This window comes from Pelmatolapia mariae, linkage group LG23, assembly GCF_036321145.2.
Source record: "Pelmatolapia mariae isolate MD_Pm_ZW linkage group LG23, Pm_UMD_F_2, whole genome shotgun sequence".
NCBI lineage: Eukaryota > Metazoa > Chordata > Actinopteri > Cichliformes > Cichlidae > Pelmatolapia > Pelmatolapia mariae.
The window spans coordinates 49,170,596-49,192,367 of record NC_086246.1 but is presented as its reverse complement, the minus strand read 5'-3'; the positions used below and the strand labels follow the sequence as shown (position 1 = coordinate 49,192,367).

The following is a 21,772-nucleotide window of genomic DNA, read 5'->3' as shown; positions in this document are numbered from 1 at the left end:
GGGCACACTCTGGTCATAAAGTGATGGGAATGATCAGAAACAATACTCAGGCTGTGGTGACTGAATTTTGGTCACTTGGTACTAAAGTGTGACAAGAAAACACCCCCCACATCATTAAAACACCATCAGCCTGAATGGTTGGTACCAGGCAGGAAGGAGCGATGCCAAATTCTGAATGTTTTATCTGAATGCAGAAAGGGACACTCATCAGACTAGGCAACGTTTTTCTAATCTCTTGTTGGCCAACTTTGGTGAGCCTGCACAATTTGTAACCTGAAGTTTTTATCTGACAGGAGCGGTACCTCACGTGGTCTTCTGCTGCTGTCGACCATCAGCTTCAAGGTTCGACTTGTCGTTCGGTTAGAGATGCTCTTCTGCCTACTGTGTTGTAATGAGTGGTTATTTGAGTCACTCTTGCCTTCCTATCAGCTCAAAGCAGTCTAGTTATTGTCATTTGACCTCTTGCATCAACAATGCCCAGAGAACTGCGGTTCAGTGGATATTCTCTCGTTTTAGAGCATTCTCTGTAGACATGGTTGTGCTTGAAAATCTGCTGAATCAACGGCACTGCTAGTTGATTCGGTTACTTAACAGTGAAACTTGTAATAGTAAAACTAATCTCTACAGTTTGTGCAGAGCAACACTTTTTCAATTAAAAATTTGTATTTTATGTTTATACTTGGCCAACATCTATTATAAGCAGGCTTAGTTTAAACCAAAAAGCAGCTGGTGCAACTCTTAAACATTTGAATCCAATATGCGAGTTTCTTTCATCATTGAATTGTGAACTAAATGTAAATCAAGTTTGTGTTTTTGTAATCGTGCTGAGATAATAACTATGCTGACTAATACATATTTTTCAGTGGAGTGTATAATAATAATAATAATAATAATGAGTGATAACTTCATGATGCCAAGAGGCATAAAAACCTGGCAGTGTTGCTGTGGGCCCTCTGAACGACTGAAGTCAAGTGTCGGTACTCAATCTGCAGGCAAGGACAATGTCATCCAAGATTTTTTTTTATTTTCCAACATCACTGCAACCCTCTCGGTCTGTTTGTCCATCTGTCTGAGTTCTGATATTGTGGTCAGTTTGTGGGTGGAAACATTCTTCAGCAGCAGTATCATCCCATCTACTCGACTCTCTGATTATTCCCTCAGAGTTCATTAAGAGCAGTAAGTGAACAGATTATTTTATCTGTGGCTTGTATCTTTTAAGATTCTGGCTTTGCTGAAAAGTCAAATCACAAGTGATTTAACTCCTCCCCCCCAAACAAGCTAAACCTAACAGCTTTACAGTTGGCATTTTCCATGTTTTGATTTCACATTTAGATGCCGTAAATCAGTAAATGTGTCCTTGTGGGGATTCTTAAGACAGCCCTGCAAAGCATTCATTGCAAGTAATTGGGGCTCTGCTTTCTCCACAGCGACACTCTTAAAGTTTTTTTTTTCCTCCTTTGGGCCAAATCCAAGAGTGGAGTAAGAGCGTTTGTTTGACATTTGTCCATAACATCTGGCCACTGGGGTATTCTGCACTACAGCTTATTAACAATGCTACAAGCACACATGTGTTTCCCTTTACGACACTAAGCAAAGAAACACATCATCCAGCCTGCCACTATCCAGCCCTTTACACAACAATGGGCCCTTTCTCTCTCTTATTTACCCACTTTCAGTTAGGGAAAGAATGGGCTTTTGACCACAAGCATGATGAAATGTGGTCAAACCTGATCTATTGTTGGGGAAATGATTCTCAAAAGATACTCCACTACACAGCTAAATGCTTCAAAACCCCTCAGTTAGAGCAACTTGATGGATCTGCAGATAATGTGACCTAAGAAAGGACAAATTATGTTAAAGTTGCAGCTCTACCCGAATGACCCGGATAAGATCATGCAGGAAACTAGCTGCAGAAAAAGATCAGTAATAGGGCTTGAGCTTATATTTAAATGTTCATTGCTACTTCTTCTAGGGTTTGAGAGTAACGGAATTTCTATTCTCTGTATGTCCTGTACATATGGCAGAATTGACAAATAAAGTTGACTTTGACTTTTGACTTTGAGCTGCAATTTCATTTCATTTTTTATTTATTTCACACTTGGTTCAACAGTTTCAACAGTTTTATCCTTTCATACACACAAACCATGCTTTCCCTTGATATAACACCGCAACCATGAGTGAAAAGGAGAAGGAAGAAGAAAATGTTCTTATTAAACCTGCCCCCTATCTACATTTCAACTAATATTACAAGTGGGCGCCATTAACCAATGAACACGCGAGCATTTATCATAGCGCAGACCAAACAGCAAAGTTGCAATCAGCAACATACCTCAGCACATAATAACAAGGAGAAAATAAATAAATAAATAAAATAAGGAGTTAGCTCAAATTTATTTCGTATTCTTCATATTGATTTATCGTTTTAAACATGTAACAATGTAAATTTGTACAACTCTTAAGATTATAATGAAGAGAGTTCCACAGTCGTATACCCCTAAGCGTGGTCCTAGCGAGCTGATGCTTAAAATGATATTTCCTTCGGCTGTCCTCACCTCCCAAACACACTGAAAATAATCTTTGTAACTTGAGAGGTAATATATTATTTTTAGCCTTAAACATAATTAATAATGTCCGTAGTTTCACTAAATCTTCTACTTTCAACAGTTTCGATTTTACAAACAATTTATTTAAGAATAAATGAACCATGACGCAGCAGTTTTTAAGTTTTAATGTCCACTGGCTTTAATTTGCTACTTAAAAATTAAGAAAACAACAAACGTCACCGGTAACACCTGACATACTTTTGGTTCCTATATGATGTTTCTTTTTAAACCACTGCACTACACATAGTTACTCTTTTTTTTCCTGTTTCTCACTCTAGCAGAGAGTGTCTTACCTTCCTACGCACCTGTTGCTCTTTGGCCGAGTGGATCTTGACGTGTTTGCGTAGGGAGCTGGGATCCGTGTAGCGCTTGGTACAACCGGAGATCTGACATGCATACGGTTTCTGGGAGGAGAGAGGAAATATTTCTGTTCAGTTATCAGAGCAAAATGCATAAATTTAGCTTTTCTAATAACAGAGACACAGAATAATATAAGCAGCTAAAAAAGGAAATTGTAAAGGAGAAAAATTAACATGCAGTAAATATGAAACTTCTTGTAAGTAAAGGCAAAGATAAAGTCCTACCTTTCGGCTGAGAAAGACACATAATGTGAGGTAAAAGGAAGACCAGACAAAGGATGAAAAGAAAAGACAATCAGTTGACAAAATTTGAATACCACAACATCTCTTTGGTTATTAGTTTTTCAGGGTTTAAAGCATCGTATTTCACTTGCAGTTGCACTCACTCAGCAATGAAACCCATCTCTCTTGCTACTGACAGCACTGATACTGCATGATTAATAATGTATAAAGACTTAAAGACAAACACTATAATATATCAGCGTAAGAAATACACTCACTGGCCACTTCATTAGGTACCGCTCGTTAATGTAAATGTCTAATCAGCCAATCACAATGCAGCAACATATAGACGTGTTCAAGACAACCTGCTGAAGTTCAAACTGAGTATTTAAGAAACTGCTGATCTACTGACATTTTCCTGCACAACCATCTCCAGGGTTTACATAGAATGGTCTAAAAAACAGAAAACATTCAACAAGCAACAGAAATGCCTTTTTGATGCAAGAAGGAATGCAGATCACATAAAACCCTAAAGCAGATTGGCTGAAGCTGTAGAAGACCACACAAGGTGCCACTCCCATCAGCAAGAACAAGAACAGGAAACTGTACGACCTCACTGCTATATTTTGAAGGTAGGGTCAGGATTGGTGTGAGCAACCTGAAAGCATGAATCCTTCATGCCTTGTATCAAGAGTTCAAGCTGGTTGGTGCTGCTGTAAAAGTGTGGGGATGTTTTCTTGGCACATGTTGGACTCCTTAGAACCAACTGACCATTGTATAAATGACACAGCCTATCTAATTATTGCTATCATGTATATAACAATATTCATGGACCAAAATCTCTGAATTATGTTTCCAGTACTCGAGTTTTGTGCCATGAAGAATTAGGTAGTCCAACCCTGTATTAGAAGGCGTACCTAATAAAGTAGCTAGTGAGTGTATAAATGATCTTATTCAAATATAGTCAACCATGTTGAGGAGTATTCTTAATAATTAAGCATTTATGTGAGTGGGCATGCACACTTGATACACCGTGATGGAGTACACCACTTTCATTTCACATTTTTCTAATTAAAATGAAGGATGGTGATAGAGATTTTTTTACTTTTTACATTCAGTAACATAAGTTTTACAGACTTTATTAGCTCTGCACTTTAACGTTTTCTCTAAGTAACCTGTTGTCATTCCAAAGTGCTTATAATGCCACTCATCTCTGTTTGTTTTGCCAAGAAACCGACTCGATACAGCGCAGAGCCTCGACTTAAAAAAAAAATAAAAGAGTGAAGTAAAACTTCTGTGTAGGATAAATATAATTAAGCTTTAAAATGATTTTCCTCCTCAGTGTTTCTGGCAGCGCAGCCGACTGGGCAGGCACAGTGAAAGCCATCGCGGGGTGTTAATGTGAAGCCATAAGCATCGGGGTCCCAGATTAGCTGTATCGTTTGGACTACTGTGGAAAGAGTGTGCAGTGGAAGAAAATCCCTAACTGATAGAATAACACAAAGTCTGCATTAACATTTCTACTCTTACTACTTAATAATTTACTGTTACATATAGAAAAGTATTGGTGCATGGCCAGTTCAGTGAAAACAGGGGGAAATATTCTGGTTACAAAAATACTGATAAAATGAATTTTTCTGGAAAAAAAATCAAGGGTGACACTACCTGACCACTGCTACTCTTATTCTAACCGCTCATCATTACCAATGTTCAGTCATGGGAATAACGGCGTTACAAGTAATGGCATTACTAACGGCGTTACTTTTTTCAGTAATGAGTAATCTAACTAATTACTATTTCTATCGTTACAACGCCGTTACCATTACTAACAAGAACATGCGGTGCGGTCGCGTTACTATTTTTCAACAAACAGACGTTAAAGCTGTCTTCAGCTTACTGCACCTTATATCAGTTGCATGGAAGTAGCTGTAAGTAATCTGGGAGCTACAGCTTTAAGCAGCTGTGCGCTCCCGCGGACGGCAATCACTTTCTGCCGACGATCACTTTTTGGCAAAACACCTGGAGCTAGGGGGCAAAACAATACCAGTTTTTAAATTGTGTTGATAGGCCACGTAAAACCAGAGTCATGATAAACATGATAAACGCCGTTTTTTCCTCAATAGTTTCGTCACGTTTACTGTCTGAGGACAGCGCAGCAAGCACTCTCTGCTTATGAGCAAAAAATAAAACAAAACAAAAACAACCCGTTCGTGTTGGTGGAAAAATGCACCATGTCGACCAATCAAAAAAATGATATGGCAACATGGCATTTGGTTGTTTAGGAAGAGGGGGAAGATTTAGGAGTGACGGCGAGAGAGAGAGAGAGACAGCAGGCATGTTTTTGGTTGTTACAGTGAAAATATAACTTTTTCTACTCGGATTTTATGTTTTTTTTGTCTGATTTTAGATCAATTGTGTTAATACAGAATGTCAAAATGAAAACATGATTGTAAATTCAGACACGTGAGGTTGTGCTGAAAAGAATGATACCAAACAAGACAAAGTAAATAGCTTTTAAAGGTGAAATGTAGAGGTAAAATCAAAAGTAGTCAAAAATGGCCAATTATACCCTGGACCCCAGAGGGTTCAACATTTTTTTTAAAGTAACGCAATAGTTACTTTTCATGTAATTAATTACTTTTAGAATATTGTAACTCAGTTACTAACTCGGTTACTTTTTTGAAGAAGTAACTAGTAACTATAATTAATTACTTTTTCAAAGTAACTTGCCCAACACTGCCAATGTTCTATATCTGAATTTTTTGAGTATTGGCTCAAAAAGTTGCAGACCACCTGTCTGTCAACCATCTCCCCCTTTAGTCTCTTTTCACCTTCTCTGAGATGAGCGTTGCCTGTTATTTCATATTGTACAACTCCTTTCAGAGAAAATTTTAGTGTTAGGTTTTGTCATGACTCTATGAGCACAAACTTTGTTCTGAATTTAGTTTTCCTGTTTATTTCTAAACAATAAAATTTGAATAAATGGACTGGTACTGATAGTCAAATCAAGCACTCATAGCTCATCACTAACTAAGTCTCATTCACTCAATCAGACACATTCATGCAGTACTTTTTGATGAATGCTTTGGAGGTAACTCTTGGTTCTTACTCCAAAATACAGACGAGAGGAACAAAAATTGACCCACTGAGCTTTAGCATGGTAGGCTCTATCATGTAAGCCACAGCTGCCCCCTGTATAAAGGGACTTAGGTCCATTATATACAAATTTGAAATACTCCTTCAAATAACTACTCAATAACACGCACACTTACACACCTTGAACTCAGAAATGTAATCAGAAATAAAACTGGTATAGAAAACGGTGCAGAAGACCATCAACGTGCATGAAAAGCAGTGGTGCATAATTGTGTATGCTTGGTAGGGAATGATGGTAGGGTAGATTGATCTGTAATGGTGCAAAGTAGAATATTTGCATCTAAAATAGGATATAGTATAAGTAGAACATAGAAATGCATAAAAAATTACACAAAATTCAAGTAAATGAGTACTTAATTACAGTCCTGCTTGTCCTATCCATGCTCTCACCCAATGGTGTTGGGCACTGTAAGATTAAAAGTGCTCTAGTCCAGTGGCGTTTTATTGGGAGGCACATATTGAGCTGGTTGTTTCAAATCAGATTTAAGTAATCTTTCAAACGCAGACTGTAGATACAGATGTCAGAAAAAATTAATTGGGATTCGATTTATTGACTTAAAGGGGAAAAAAGTAAAAAATTTCTCCCTTGCAGAGGAAACCCAACGTACTTAAGAATATAATTTGAGCCCAACAACTTCTTTACTCCCTAGCTGTGCTGGCATACGGATGGTGATAAAGTGGGTGGTAAATTGGTGGGGCTACTGAGACATGACGAGTGGCAGCAACGGCTGACTCAACCTTTCCTTCTCGTTCCACGGGTCAGGGAAACAGACAAAGCTCTGTCTGAGCTTGCAGTCCCAATCCAAGCCTGTTATGGCACAAGCTGCAACTTGGCCAAATGACACTGATCGTTTAATGATCTGTGGCATGTCACTGCAAGAGGAAAGTGGGTGAGAATGCCACACGGCTCACTGACTGACAGCAAATTAAAGTCTAACACTGTCATGATGTGGAAATGGGCATTGGGGCTTAGAAAATTTTGAATGTTGTAAAATCAGAGAAGGGACACCGTACGCACGATATGCACACTCACACACACACCGAGGGGACATTCAAAAAGTCACGTTTTTTACTTATTGTTGCCAGCCGTAGTCTGTGTTTGGTTGTGTATGATCATGGAGACGCCTACTATAGCAGGAACTAAAACAAAGGTGGTTTGGATTACTTTGTCAAGTGTTTATATGTCTGAACGTGGGCAGAAGTTACCAACGCGACGGCTACAAATGAAATGAAATGAATGAAACTATACAGCGATGTATTATTGAAAGTTCAAAGATCAGTGTGGGTACTAAGTAGAGGGCAACAGAAGTCGCCTCTGCCCACCTTCACACTCCTGCCAAACAGTCTTTTACATTTTTTTGTCCTTTTTTTTTTTTAAAGCATCCTGATCCAAGACGCCCCTGACATTGAGGCTGATGTGATGCAATTGCAGTATGGTATCCAGATAAGTTCCTCAAACTAATCCTGAAATGGATTTCAAAGAAAGTAAATGGAAGCGACATATGCAAACATCAGTAGTTCAGATTAAACATTCTGGTGAAACACTGGGAGGGGTGAGGTGAGAGAGCAGAGGCTTCGATTCTGACCGTGTCCAGGTGAGTGCGCTGATGCTTGGCCCGATCGCTGGAGTTGCTGAAAGCTTTCTGGCAGCCAGGGTGCTGGCACAGGTACGGCTTCTCTCCTGTGTGGCTCCTCAGGTGGATCTTCAGATTCTCCAGACGGGAAAAGGCTTTGTTACAGCCCTCGAACTGTGGAGGAGGGAAGACAGAGATTAGAGCACAAAGGCAACCACACTTTGGCAGGTATGCACAGGACCACACAGGAAAAATAAGCAAAAAGCCCACATGCATGCACACAAAAGAATTTAAATCAATCAGTGTAAAGCTGGCAAATGTTAGAACCGTGTGGGTTGTGTATGTGTGTGTGCATGTGACTCAGAGATAAGTTGTTCCAATCTTTCCTTCAGTCTCATAATTACTCACACAGATGGAGCTCACTGTAAGCTATATATTAACTAGCTATGGAAAAGAAATTAAATACTTAAAGAAAACCTTTTACGCTGTTACGGTGGGAGATGCTCATATTAAACACGGCCAAGGTTTCAGATGAGGATAGCGACTTGTGATTCACAAGCTCAGGCTTCAAACCTCTTCAAACCTTTCGGTTACAAGGGTCAGCCAATCAGAAGAAAGTTGGCTTAAATGCAACTTTGCAAACAATTTGTTTTGCACTAAGACTCAATACCAGAGAAATAAAGATTATGTTGAACTCACTCGTGCAAAGCCACTCTAGTAAAGGCAGAGAATAAAAGATGGACCTGGGAATTAGCAGAAACTGTCCACTTTAATAATGTGGGTGGTATAAGTGTGAGCATTTTTTTTCCATGGCTATTACGTTGCAGATCCAAAGACCTTTGTTGAAAAGCACATCCACTTGAAAAACAGCCGCATTCAGGCAGTGCTCTTGTCTCGAGGCTGCCATCTAAATTGCCGGGAAACTGGAGTGTGCCGTGCAGCAGCAGTTAATGGGCTGTAATGCATAGCATGAGATAAGTGTGCTGCTGTGTATAGTTCATTAGACTGACAAGTGACAGTGACTGTAAACAAGCTCATAGCCGACCCAGCTTGGCTCATTTGATCCCGACCACTCTGCCAATGAACACCACAGATTTGTTAACATGTGAATGATTCATGAAGCTTCTCGCATATCCGCTTCTTCTCTTAAGGAGAAAACACAGCAGGCTGGTGGAAAGGGCAGTCCCCATCAAAGCCCCCCCTACAGTGGATGCTGTGTAAGGAGTCACAAAGTCTATTGGTGCACAGTAGAAAAGGAAGTACAGTTCACTGGTACTTTTTTTCTATTTATTTCAAAGGTATCGCTTGTACGTACCCTTATGCACTTAACTATCACTCGGTATAAAAGCAAAAGCTGTGTCAGGACTCTTCTTCTGTACAGTCATTTTTCTGTCACCCAGTGAGGGCTTCATTCAAACCATGTCAAGAAAATAAAATTTAAAACACTCAGAGTGAGCCAGGAAAGCATTCACTCTGGTCAAAATATGACTATAAAATTCTTAAACCATAAATTTTATACAAAGTCTCATACAGGAAACAATTTTTCCACTCAAAACCAGTTTTGGAAGCGGCCTGAATGGATCTCAACCAAAATAAAACTGCAGCTCCAAGGCTGTCATAGGGGTGTTGTGGCCTTTCCACTGTATCCATTGTACCCTGACCTTTAGCGAAGCCTCCTGACAACAGGTCAGGTTACAGCTAAGGAGAGAGTGACACCATTTTTCTAACGGTCCTTCAGCTACATCTAGGCTCAATACTCATCCCTGGTCTTCTTCATTCACTCGCACAGTGCAGGCAGGACCTTCTATTCACTGAGGCTCCATTTAATATAGGCGAAACCTAAGCCTGACATGGTAGAGCCGTTTTGGGTGACCATGCTGATCTGCAGGTTTATGCATGTGACTGAGCAGCTCAGTAACGGAGTCCTAATCTGCCCAATTATGGCTACTCAATGCATAGCTCCTCATAAAGTTTGTAAGACCTTTGGGTGGATGACTATGGAACAAAAGCTTCCTTTCACCTTAATAAGTTGCATTTTTCCATTTGATTTCCATCATAATTTGCAAACTAAAAATGAGACTGACTAAAAAATACTGAAAGTTGGTAAAAAAGATGGGACTATTAATGCCTTAAAATTGTATTTTCTCACCAAACTGTAGCTGGATATTGGTGGCACTATGACACCCGAGAAACAGTTTCTCACCCGTTTTCAACACTCAGCAATTAAAATGTATTGAAGTTTGAAATGAAGCATTTCCAGCCAAGGTCTGCATAATCTGTACTCGTCTCATTGTGCTGTAAATGGATAAAACTGAGGCCCTCAAGTTAAGACAACACGTGTCAAAGGGCCTATAAACAAACTAATTCAGTCAAGCTGCAAACTCTGAGGTTTAAAAATGCAGCTGATAAACCGTCAAAGTCTGCGCTTCCTTGTAAGGCCACCTTCAGCTGGATTCAAATGTGACTCAAAGTTCATAGATTCAACTTTACAGCAGAAGTAAACAAGTTTATATGTTTGTTCAATTCTTTGACAAACATGAAGGAAGGATACTGGCATTCATTTGGTGAGTTAAAACTAGAACATCCATGACATAGCAGTTCATCCGGCTCTTGTACCATTCACAATTCACAGGTTAACGTCCATAAAACAACACATATGTGCTTGACTTGAACACAGTTTGTGTGAAGACCCATTTGGTGATCATTGTGTGCAAGTTTAATTAAATTCTGACCTTTCTAAAGAAGGAGTACTGACTCTTGTGAGTTCAGGATGGATGGACCCCTTGCCACAGAATGAGCTTATCGGCACTTCAGCTAGATCCATAAAGGTGAGGCAACTTTACACTCCATGGATGCACCTCACTAGCCAAATTTGCTCCAGTTAGCTGATACAGCCACTTTTGGCACGGAAAAATTAAAATGATGTAAAACAATCGTAAAATGATAATACACAACAACAAAAGCCCAAACATCTCTGTCAGCACAGTAGCATGTCATGATGATGATATAATGCTTAAAATGAGAGCTTCTTTAACAGTATGGAAGTTGTTTGGCTACAAGAGGCTAGATCTCCAACAAAGCACAGCAATAAAATATGGAAGAAAACTGTTACTGAAAAAGGTGGAAACAACAAACTTGTTTCACCTCTTGAAGCAAAAACACACCGTCCAGTACAGCCAGGCTGTGACGGCTGGAAAGGAGGAGATGCTAGCAGCTGCTGATGTGCAACCCAAAAGTAAACAAATGACTGAAGAAAGGTCTCGCAGGAGTACTCGCTGGTTGCACTCCATATGACAGGAAGAGCAAATGGTGGAAGGTTATTGATGCAATTACATGGAGCTAAAAGAGGGATTTAGGTAGCTGAATAAAATGTTCGACCCCAGACAACATCCCAGGTAGAAAGTATTTTTCAGTTTCCATTTTTTATTATGTGACAATATTGTACAGGTTTCTGGAGCGTAACAAGGTGGTGACTGTTAGAGTGTTAAGCAGTCATGCTGCACTTTTACTTAATTTCCAGGGAAAAACACCACCTGGGCTACGTTTGTGTTTACCTTTGACTCATCCTGTGTCACGACTATTGTACTGTAATGCTGCTGCTGCTGGCACCATGACAGATTCACACTTCGAATGAGGTCGTCTATCATCAGCAGTTCATTGGAAAAAAGAAGGATAGAAAATGCCCTTCATTTTTTTGCACTAATAAATGCTGCTGCCTGCAAGCCAGTAGAGTATTTTTCAGCATTTTTCTTGTTATCTTCATACATACCATTATTGCAAATTTCCTACAACTTTGAGGCTATATTGCCCACCCCTAACAGCCATAATGCTAAAATCGAGGCTTCAATACCTTTTATTTCCAGCATATAGATAAACAGCTTGCTTCAAGTTCTTCATAATTTATCCCTGACTACTGAGCTTTGATTGGGTAAAGATAAGCTTCTAAAGCTGAGATGCTATCAAAGTAAGCATAAAAAAAATGCAGAAAATTTGCAGTATGATCACAGCTAAACGTCTGCTTGCCAGACTGAAATGAAAGATGAGGAAAAATATTCACAATTCCTCAACACTACACAAACACATGCTGTCTGGGGTTCAGCATTTAGCTATAAAAATGTCTTAAAGAGTTCACATCATACAATGCTGTAATGCGGGAAAACATTATTCTCGAGTCATACCAGGCAAATGTTTTGGATGAAAACAAGAGAGGCAGCAACGGTGGGAAAAGTTAATAAAATCTCTGTGCGAATGAACATCCACGCTGCCGTACCACTCATGACAGACAAGGTCTCTGCTTACTGCTGAAACACGGCGCCGGGCGTTCGAGTTTGGAAAACAAAAATGGCTATTATTGACGTGCCAAAAGTTTATTTATGTATAAGGGAATAATCACTCTTTCACTCCTTTTTTTCTGCAATATAAATTTGAGGCTGAATTACAGTTAGGGGTCCGCTGGGGAAACCGTGTTAATCGTGTAAAGCATATTATTACTGCGGGATCACCACTTGCAGTTTGCATGGAGACGGCCAGAGTATGAGGTTTTCCTGCCTGCTGAGAAACCAACAGGCACTGCCACCTCTAGGCATGAATTTGTACCAGAAAGCCTGCATGAAAATGTTATGCTAAAGTAAGACGTTAAAGCGTGGCCGATCTACGGGTCCAAATGATTCCTCTTAGTGGGTTCAGTCCCTGTCAGCTTCATTTCATTTGGTGTTTAAATGAAATACATGTACACTGCATGTACACTGCTTGTGCTGAATGATGTCCAAGGGGATTGCAATAATATTTACATGTTAAGAAGCATATATTGTACATCAGTAGGGTCCTGCATCATCCATGAGAAGCTGACTAAAACACACAGGTTTGAAGTGGTATAAACACAGAGCTCTGGTGGCTGAGGCTTCTAACACAGGATGGATTTTACCTTTGATGTTATCTATGCAAACACTTTAGGCGGAGCTAATCACATTAATTGCTTTAAACATGTTTAGTTTTCCTCTCTGAAAACCTCTGTCTAAGGTAAACCAGCAGATGACCGCACGAGGGGAGTGGCCCTGGCAGCGTGGTGGGATTTGAGCCCCATTTGACACCATCTCACCATTGATTTGGGGGGTGCTCAGTAGCACAGTAAACATTGGCCATGACAGCGGGGTCCTGACACGGCTGAAGGGGGCAAGAGTGGGTTGAAAGGGTGGACAGGCCGCCGATCACAACAGACAGATTATGGGCCCAGCATGCAGAAGAGTGGCGGTGCGTCGTGCCTGAGGCCTTCATGGGAAATGACTCCTGACTGGCAGGTAAAAGGCCAAACAGTTTCAGAGCTAAAAGGCAGCAGTGTACCGCTCTCCTCACATGCAGCGGCTCATTAGCAACCTGCCGGAGCTGCGGATGATGGGAACAAACTGGCCGTTATGGACGGGTGCTGCGGGAAATATGGCTGCTGACATGTGTAACAGAAATCTGATTAAAAGCCTTGATGAATGGCGTACGAGGAGCGATGCAGAACAGAATCAGAAGCAATTCAGAGGTTTTTTTTCTCCTGAAAAATAATATCTGACTGTGGCCCTTGCATCCAAGGTCATCATTGACAGAATTCATTTCCCCTCCCCCCAAAAATAACTCCAGGATTTTCTGCTCACCTTTATGGAGTTGCTACAAATCCCTCCTACATCACATATCTCTCTGCTGGTAGATCTACATCAGCACTTTCACTAACGAGTTTAATTGCTAACTAGCATGAAATTCCCCATTTCTCATGTTCTGGGGGTTCCCCATTAAAAGATTCTCTGAGCCTAACAGTCAAGACTATTTCTTTTTTTTCTTTTCTATAATTAGTTTTAACCCAATACATACATTAAGGCTTCTCAGCAGGCAAGATGAGGGTCAGAAGTGTTGGTTGCAAATGAAAACACTGCCAAATAAAACATGGTATAAAGTGCCAATGCTCAAAAGCAGGTTGTATAACATTATAGGTATGAAAAAGGGAGTTTGAGGGAATGAGTTGGTTTATCACAAGGTGTCTTTCTCTGCCCTGACCAACGAGGAAAACCACCAACACTTCAGGATCTGTTCCGAGGGAAGGCTGTGGAGCAGAGTGCCCCGGCTGCGGATGAGAGAAACATGTGCATTTAATCTGCCGGCTTCCAAATGCCCTGTGGCAACCACAGCAAAGAGCAGAAAAACGTAAATGGATGAAATTATATCCATATGATTCAACGAGACAGCTAAGGAGAGGCAGGTTTCTCATGCGCTTCGTCAAGATACAAAATTAAACACAGCTTGGCTAAAACATTCGCATTACATAGTTTACACATATCATTTCCAGTGCGAACCGAGATCCTTTTAGCAGCCAGCTTCATCTGTTGTGAATAGAGCATTAAAAAGAATCAAAGATAGCGAGGGGCTTTTTCTGTTTATAAAGATGAAAAATTAATTCACACCCGCCTGCTTTGAAGCATCTTTTCTACTTTGCCTCCTGAGCTCTGTCTAAATTTTTATTTTGATTTATGAATGGTGAGATACGAGTACACACACACACACACACGACTGCAAGGGAGGGAGTGTTGTCCAGATGCGAATGAACAAGAAAACAGAGCAAGAGCTCAGCCGATAAATTGGTGGGAGGAAGTAGTCATGTAAATGACTGAAGAAATTGTTCTTAACAGCCATTTTGCACTCATGCCTGAATAGTTTTGGGGCCAGATTAAAAACTACGTGGATGGCACAACAGGAAGCATTCCTATGATGACTAAATGGGGCTCACATAATGAGCCAGCCCAGCTGTTTTGTTTCTCTCGCACGCTGTTTGCTGAAGATTGAGGAGGAAGTGTAGTGATGGATCTGAACCCCTGCTCCCGCGGTGGAGGCCTGGCACGGTGCAAGCCTGGGTGCACAACAACACGGTGAGCTTTCATGGAAGCACTTAACCTGCTGTGATCCAGAGACCTTCATTCAAATGTCGACCAGCTCTGCAGCCCTGCTTCACATTAGGGAGCTAAGATGTGATTTCCCCTTAAACCTGGCAGCCCGGGTTTTACGGGTTCATCAGGTTGAGGCGGAAAAAAAAAAAAAATCCAGGGTCACGTTCTTATTGAGATGAAGTGGGCTGACAGGGAAAAGGATATTTACTGTGCGCTATCATGGAGCGTTAGCGGAAAAACCAAACATAATTCCAGCTAAATTGCACTGGCATATTTAATTTTCCTTCTGGGCAAAGGATCAGGGTGTTAAGAAATAATTTTCACATGGACATATTTTATACTCGACTGAATGAAAACGAGCCAAATCTGCAGTTCATTTTAAAGCAGTATTATTGATTGCATACATGTCAACAGCTTGTGCCTCGGTGACACGAGAGTAAAAATAGATCGGCAGCCTCTTTGCAAAAAGGAAAAATCGGTGGTTGCATTGAGTTTTTTTTTCTTTGCGTGCTCAACCTCTGGACCATGACTTTTGATTGCAAGGTAATTTCACAGGTCGCCTGGTAGGAGGCAACGGGCCCTCAAACAACCTCAGTCCAACTCAGATTGTGGCAAAAGTTTGCCGTCTCCTTTCTAAAAGCAGACCGACTGCCAAGACACTGCGATCAGTTTGAGTCAACCTGTGCGGTGAGCGCCTGCAAAGCATCTTTTTGCAACAGGAGATTGCCAGCTGTATTCTGGTTACATTCCTAAATAACAGCAAGGCTGTCAAGCACCAATGTCATTTTGCAGATAATCGCCATCCTGCAGTCACTATTTGAGGAGATATTTCTGAATATCTGTGTGGTTCTGGTTGGACTCTGAATATAAGCAGTTAATGTGAATTTCTGAGTGTGAAGACGGCAACAGATTTGTGATTTTTGCTGATTTATCACAGCTATTTGCCGTATTATCACGCACAGATTGCATGTAATTGTCAATTTGACCTCATTCAATTGGAAACTGATTGCAGACTGACTCCATCTTATTGCTGTTTCATCACTGTCTTACTGCACCAAAGCTGCTTTGAAGAAAACACCTGACTGCGATCGGTTGCTGACCTGGTCGCTGTTTTCAAAGCCAATAAGATCAACAGTTTACTGCACTCAGCTGCAGAACTGTTGGTCCTACGACTGTCCTCTTTAGCAATGTAGTGAGAAACACTATTTTCTCAAAACTATTTCTTTTCAAATCTGTCCCACATCTGGCTTAATTTAATTGTTAAAGAATCGATTTGGACAGTGTAAGATCTCCTTGCATCAGTGTTCAACCGAGTCACACTATAACCAGGGTTTGCCTCTCATCTGTATTTAATTTTATTTAATTTAATAACGGTACAGTACTCTGTTTCTGGTAATCATTGTCCTTGATGTAAATATGTAAAAATTGTGTATGTTTCTGTTCTGTGTCTTGTGTACTGTTTGTTTGTATATGTGTCTTTCTTGCTGCTGTTACACCCAAATTTCCCCTTGTGGGACAATTAAAGGATTATTCTATTCTATTCTATTCTATTCTATTCTATTCTATTCCCTAACGATGCAATGACCACTGTGTTTGAGAAGGATTCTGGGTGTTTATTTTGGTGATGAGACATGATCCTATTATGCCTCCGTTCAGCTCTTTCAGGAGCCATCCCACTTTGTATCATGACAGCACGGTTACAGTCGCAGCAATCCTAAGCATTTATAATGGCTAATTAGAGAGCAACACAAAGCTTGCAGGGCCACAGCCATTAGTAACCATCAAGACATTAATTATAAACCCATTCACGAAATCCGAACCCGCCATGAAAAAGACAGACTGGGGGTTACGCAATGAAAATCCTAAACATGATCTGTGTTCCGAGCCGGCGCCTGGACTGATGTTACTGGCAGTCAATGCAGGATCCTGTTTGACAGGCCCATGAGCTACGGCATCCTCTAACACTCGGGCTTCAATCTATTCAGCACCTTTCACTCACACTTGCCTCCATTCGCACTCTCGCTTTCTCTTGCTGTCTCTCTTTTACCCCCTTCAGCCAATAAGCTCCTCTTGCACTGCAATGGAGTGTTTTATACCTTAGTGTCTCCATTTTTTACTGTTGGTATTGGGGGATGATAGACGCCAATTCACCAAGAGCCAGTGGTGACAAAAATAATTACATTTAATTGATCCGATTTATGACTCTTATTAATTATTTGACACATGCTGTAAAACGAGTCCAATGTGACGATTAGTCTGAGCTTGGAGGCAAAGTTTTTACTGGCTCCAACCAGCCATCCATTATTTTCTCCTTCTTCTGTGACTTTTCCTTTTTAAGCGTGACTCGACTTCTTTTATACTTTAACCTGCCTTGTGTTGATCTGCTTCCTCTTTACATGCATAGCCCTTAATCTCGTAGACTGAAAACCTTCCAAGAAAATGTGCCACCCTGCTTGCTCAAAATGTTGCATGTCTTGGGACTGGATTTCATTTCAGTGTTTTAAGGCTGCTGGTAATGGAGAAATTGGCATCTTTGCACATTGCCACAGGTCTGGAAAGATGCCCCTGCTCTGACCACAGCTCCTGACATTAACCATTTATGCCCTAGAAGGAAAAAAACACCCACTAGTTAACCACAGCATCTACCCAGTAAACCAAAGTACATTGCCAGTAGCTGTTTTTTAACAGTATAAAAGTGCTTAAGTGTTTATTTTCTTAAAATTTGGATTCTTGCTGCGGTCAGAGAATAGTTCATACTACAAGCGGCCAAGTTTTATTTTCATTTTTATGCAGACACGCACACTCTTCTCTTCTGCATTCCCTTTTTTTGTTGTTTCAGCCGATAAGATGAATGTTAGTTTTCCATCTTGCCCAGTGATTTAAACGTGTGTCGACCTAACATAACGAACAGGAGGAATCAAGCGTTTCTGTACCGCACAGGCTTGTTAGGTAAAAAAAAAAAGAGTGAAGGCCCTTCTCCCTCTCTGGCAAACTATTCCACACAATCCAAGAGTTGACACAGCTGTCTAAAGAATCACGCCTACTGTGGCATACACTGGCAACTCTATAACTCTGACGTGACAACAAATAAACATTGCTGAAGGCCAGAGAGTTGCCAATCAAAATACTTCCATGCCAGAAGTGCTATAGTACTCAGACAAAAAACATGCCAGCAAAATTAAACAATAGGTCAACATGGCACCGTGATCGACACCAGCCCAAGGACTCGAGGAGGGTGAAGGGGAAGAGAGTGCATTTATGCAACCCTCTGGAGGGGAACCAGACCACAAAGCCTTCTGGGTAAAAAAGCTGCCGCCTAAGAAATGTGGTGCAACTGCGATGCCATGGTGCCCCTAGATTTGTTCACTCCTCGCCGTGCCAAGTGTGTTCTTTTCTGCTCTCCGTGGGCTTCGAGGTCCAGTTTCCAGTTATGGGGATGAGGCTGGTTGCAATATATCAGGCCGCGCTACACATTCGATGTGTCAAGTCCAATCATGTCTCAGGCATTCTCCGCAAGCACATCGCCATTCATTCACATTTCAATAAATCACTCCACCACACTTCAGTATATAGTTCTCAATTCGTATTTTCAATAATGCAGTCGACACTTACACGTCTGTGCCTCCCGTTCAATCAGAAGATGCATTTATTGCGCTGTAAAACCGCTCCAGTCGTTCCTGTGCAATTACCGTGCACTCAGGCGATCCATCAATAGTAAAAAAAACAAAAACAACCCAATATTCTTCTACTCACTGCTATTCTGCGGTAGATGTTTTCATATTTATAGAATATTTCCTTCAAACTTCTCATCACTCATATGTTTATCTTAGGTGTAATATGAGCACTTACTGAACTGGCCCGTTACATCTTCCCAATATACAACATTTATTTCCTAACTGCACTTCAGTTCATGCATGACCTAATCTAAATTTCTTGGCCTTATTTTGTTAAAAAAGAAAAGAAATTGAACGGGTGACTCTGATGCTTTGTTTGTTTTGCCTCTCATATGAATCCAGCGCAAAAAGGATATGCTTTAACTTAAAGGCTTCTCAGTACTACTGTCATTCTGCCCAAATAACGAAAGCAATCTGGTTCGAAATAAACCTTTTTACGTTGATGTTAAAGTAAATCCAAAGCTGAACAGATTGAACATGAAACAGATGCTTTTAAAAGCGAACAGCAACAAAGATCATTAAGGACATAAAACTCTATGGGAGAGAGGTAAATCCCTGCTTAAATATCCGAGTCTCTGTGGTGCCAGTTCTGCTGGGTCACACAATCATAAAATAGGGTAATAGGAAACTGAAACATATTGTGTATCCTGACCTTTTATGTCCTATTGAGTACTGCGTTGCTCCACTGCTTTCAATCAATGCTTTGCACCATTTTCCACCATAGTTTAATGCTCTACCTTGACCTTTTCATTGGAATCTCTCTTCAATCTTTGGAGGGCAATGTCTTGGCAATGTAAACACATATACAAGGTCTCACTTTCGAAAGCTTGACCGACCTGTATCAAAAGCTCAAGTTCTGTGTGCAGCAGCCTTGCTAATGCTTCAAAAATGCTCTTAACGTCTGCATTCAGTGCATACCAAATCACTTGTCATGCATAATGCCTTGTGATGAATTCTGGGCAAAAATGTCATTTTTGGGGATGACATCAGTGGAGCTGGATTGCCTGTCTGGCTCCGTTTCTTTCAGCTTTCACTTTTTCTCACAAACATTCAAATTAAACCCGGCACACTAACCACAGAACACCACGGTGCATAATTTAAACTTGACACCCTAAACGTAAACATGTCTTTCGCTACATAATTTACCCATACTTCTCCTAGTGTTTATTTTGTACGGTAGCAACTCAGTTTCACATATACGCTGGCTGCAGGTCTTCGCAGGTCTGGTGCCGTGGACTGCGTGCCCGGGTGGGCGAATGGACACTGCCGCCTTGGGGTTGTACTGTGGCCCTGACACTAAAGTAGTCCCGATGTATATAAATGTCCTTCTTATTTGCGTTTTTGGTTGGGGATGTGAAGGTGGCTCGGGGTAGATGTTGCTCTGGAATAAATACTCTGCAGTGACTTCTGCAGCACAGACGAGTCAGCAAAAAATAATTTAAAAAAAGCAAACACGTGGATTCACTAAGAGATTTACTTCTGTTCAACAGACACAGAGCACACATACTACAAACCAGCCAGTTTGGTGGGTATGTTTACAGAGCGGCTGCTGTGGCACAAATGTGTCTGGCACAAAACAAGGCCAGCGTGTGAATACGAGAAGTTGGAGAGGATGGCAGCCTCAGAAGAGAAAGAACCTGTTATGCCTTAGCTTTATAAAATACCACAAACTGTGGCTATAATTATCTGTTTGACTGTTGCAGAGAAATGGTTATGCACACATAATGCACATGATCCGTGACTGTACACAGCGCGAAAGCACTGCTACTGAGCGCTAACAACCAGGGTCATTTTTAGGAGTCTAGAAGGGAGTCTAAAAAAGATTTCACAGATCTTCACCATCAATCCATCCTCTGTCTGCTCCACGTATCCCCGAAACAGCCGTCCGAACATTGTGGAGACCTCAGACACACAATCCGGCTTCGTATTGCTCATTTATTAGTAAACTGATCTGCCTCAGTAGAGAGGTTAAACCAATTATGGTTTTGGATGGAACACAATTATGACACAATGTCTGTGCAATGTATGACCAGTCGCTCCTGATACCAGAGTGTGGTAAAAAGTTTGAGGAAATGGGGAAACTCAAAATACGGCATTCCAGAGAAATGCGATTAAAGTGTGATCACATGAAGCAAATCCTGCATGCTTTGATCAGGTTATGAGGTTGAAGGCTGTAGGTGACCTGGATACAGATTTCAAGGAATGCTCTGTTGCTGATATTGTGATACGTTGTTGGTTATTTCTAAAAGCAAGAATCAATCAAGCATGAACCATTCAGGGAGTTTTGCCACTGTGGACGGTTGTTGTTCAGCTATAGACAGATCAGACCTGCCCACGCACGCACTGATTTACATCGCTCTGTCCACATGTGTGTGGGTGTGTAACTAAATAACAAACTTTTTCCTCCAAGCTAAAAGCTCACATAACATTCTGTCCTAACACATTTTTCTCCAGTTGCAAAACCTCTACACAAAGCAGCTCCAACCCTGCAGTTTAGACACGTAAGCTGGTGACACTTTTTGCGATGAATGGGCCCAAGTCAAGCAATTTTCTTCTGTACAAACAATCAGTGAGACAAGTTGTGGAGCTGGATACCAACCAAGCTGCATTTTTGGTGTGCCACTGGCAATTTTTACATTCGACATTTGATAAAGAGGAAGAAAAATGACTGTGAAAACTTGTTTCAGACCTGTTGTGCAATAGCTGAGAAACATAGCGATCCCATTTTGACATGCTAACGCGTGCTATAACAACTGAAACAGAGTTAAATGATTTGAGATATTAAATGTTGAAATAAAATGAAAATGAGAAAATCTTCAACCTGTTTGAATCAGATTCTGTTTCAGTGCATATTAAATATTCTAAAGCATGAAAATTGGCATTAAAATAAACAGATTATTTATGGCAACTTTAACCCACGAATCCACCATTAGGCAGTGATTCTTTATTGTTTTTTATTATTATTTCTTAAATGATAAATAATCACGTATTCATATCTGCAGTAGACAAGAAAAGATTTTACCCAAGTCACTGCTTATTATTAGAATAACTTTAATGTAGGAATTTGTGCACCCAGTGTTTTCATTTTTCATCACTGTTTCATTTAAAATATAAATCTACTCTAATGTATATTTTTCCTATATTTTATCCGGCTCGGGGCTGGCAAACTTTACTGAAGTACATGTACCCAATGGCAGCATAACATTACATTTAATATTTAAAAGCAAGTCTAGTGATTATATTAATATTTAATCAACTACAAAT

General features: G+C 40.6%; 1 protein-coding gene across 1 annotated transcript in view; it reads right to left on the bottom strand.

Moving 5' to 3' along the window:
* LOC134620142 (zinc finger protein GLIS1) overlaps positions 1-21,772 on the bottom strand; it is a 74,686-nt gene that overhangs the window by 15,510 nt on the left and 37,404 nt on the right. The window contains exons 5-6 of the mRNA XM_063466126.1: positions 7,927-8,088; positions 2,897-3,007 (exon numbers count right to left, since the gene is read on the bottom strand). Coding sequence (XP_063322196.1) covers positions 2,897-3,007; positions 7,927-8,088 — 273 coding nt within the window. The remainder of the gene's footprint in view (positions 1-2,896; positions 3,008-7,926; positions 8,089-21,772) is intronic.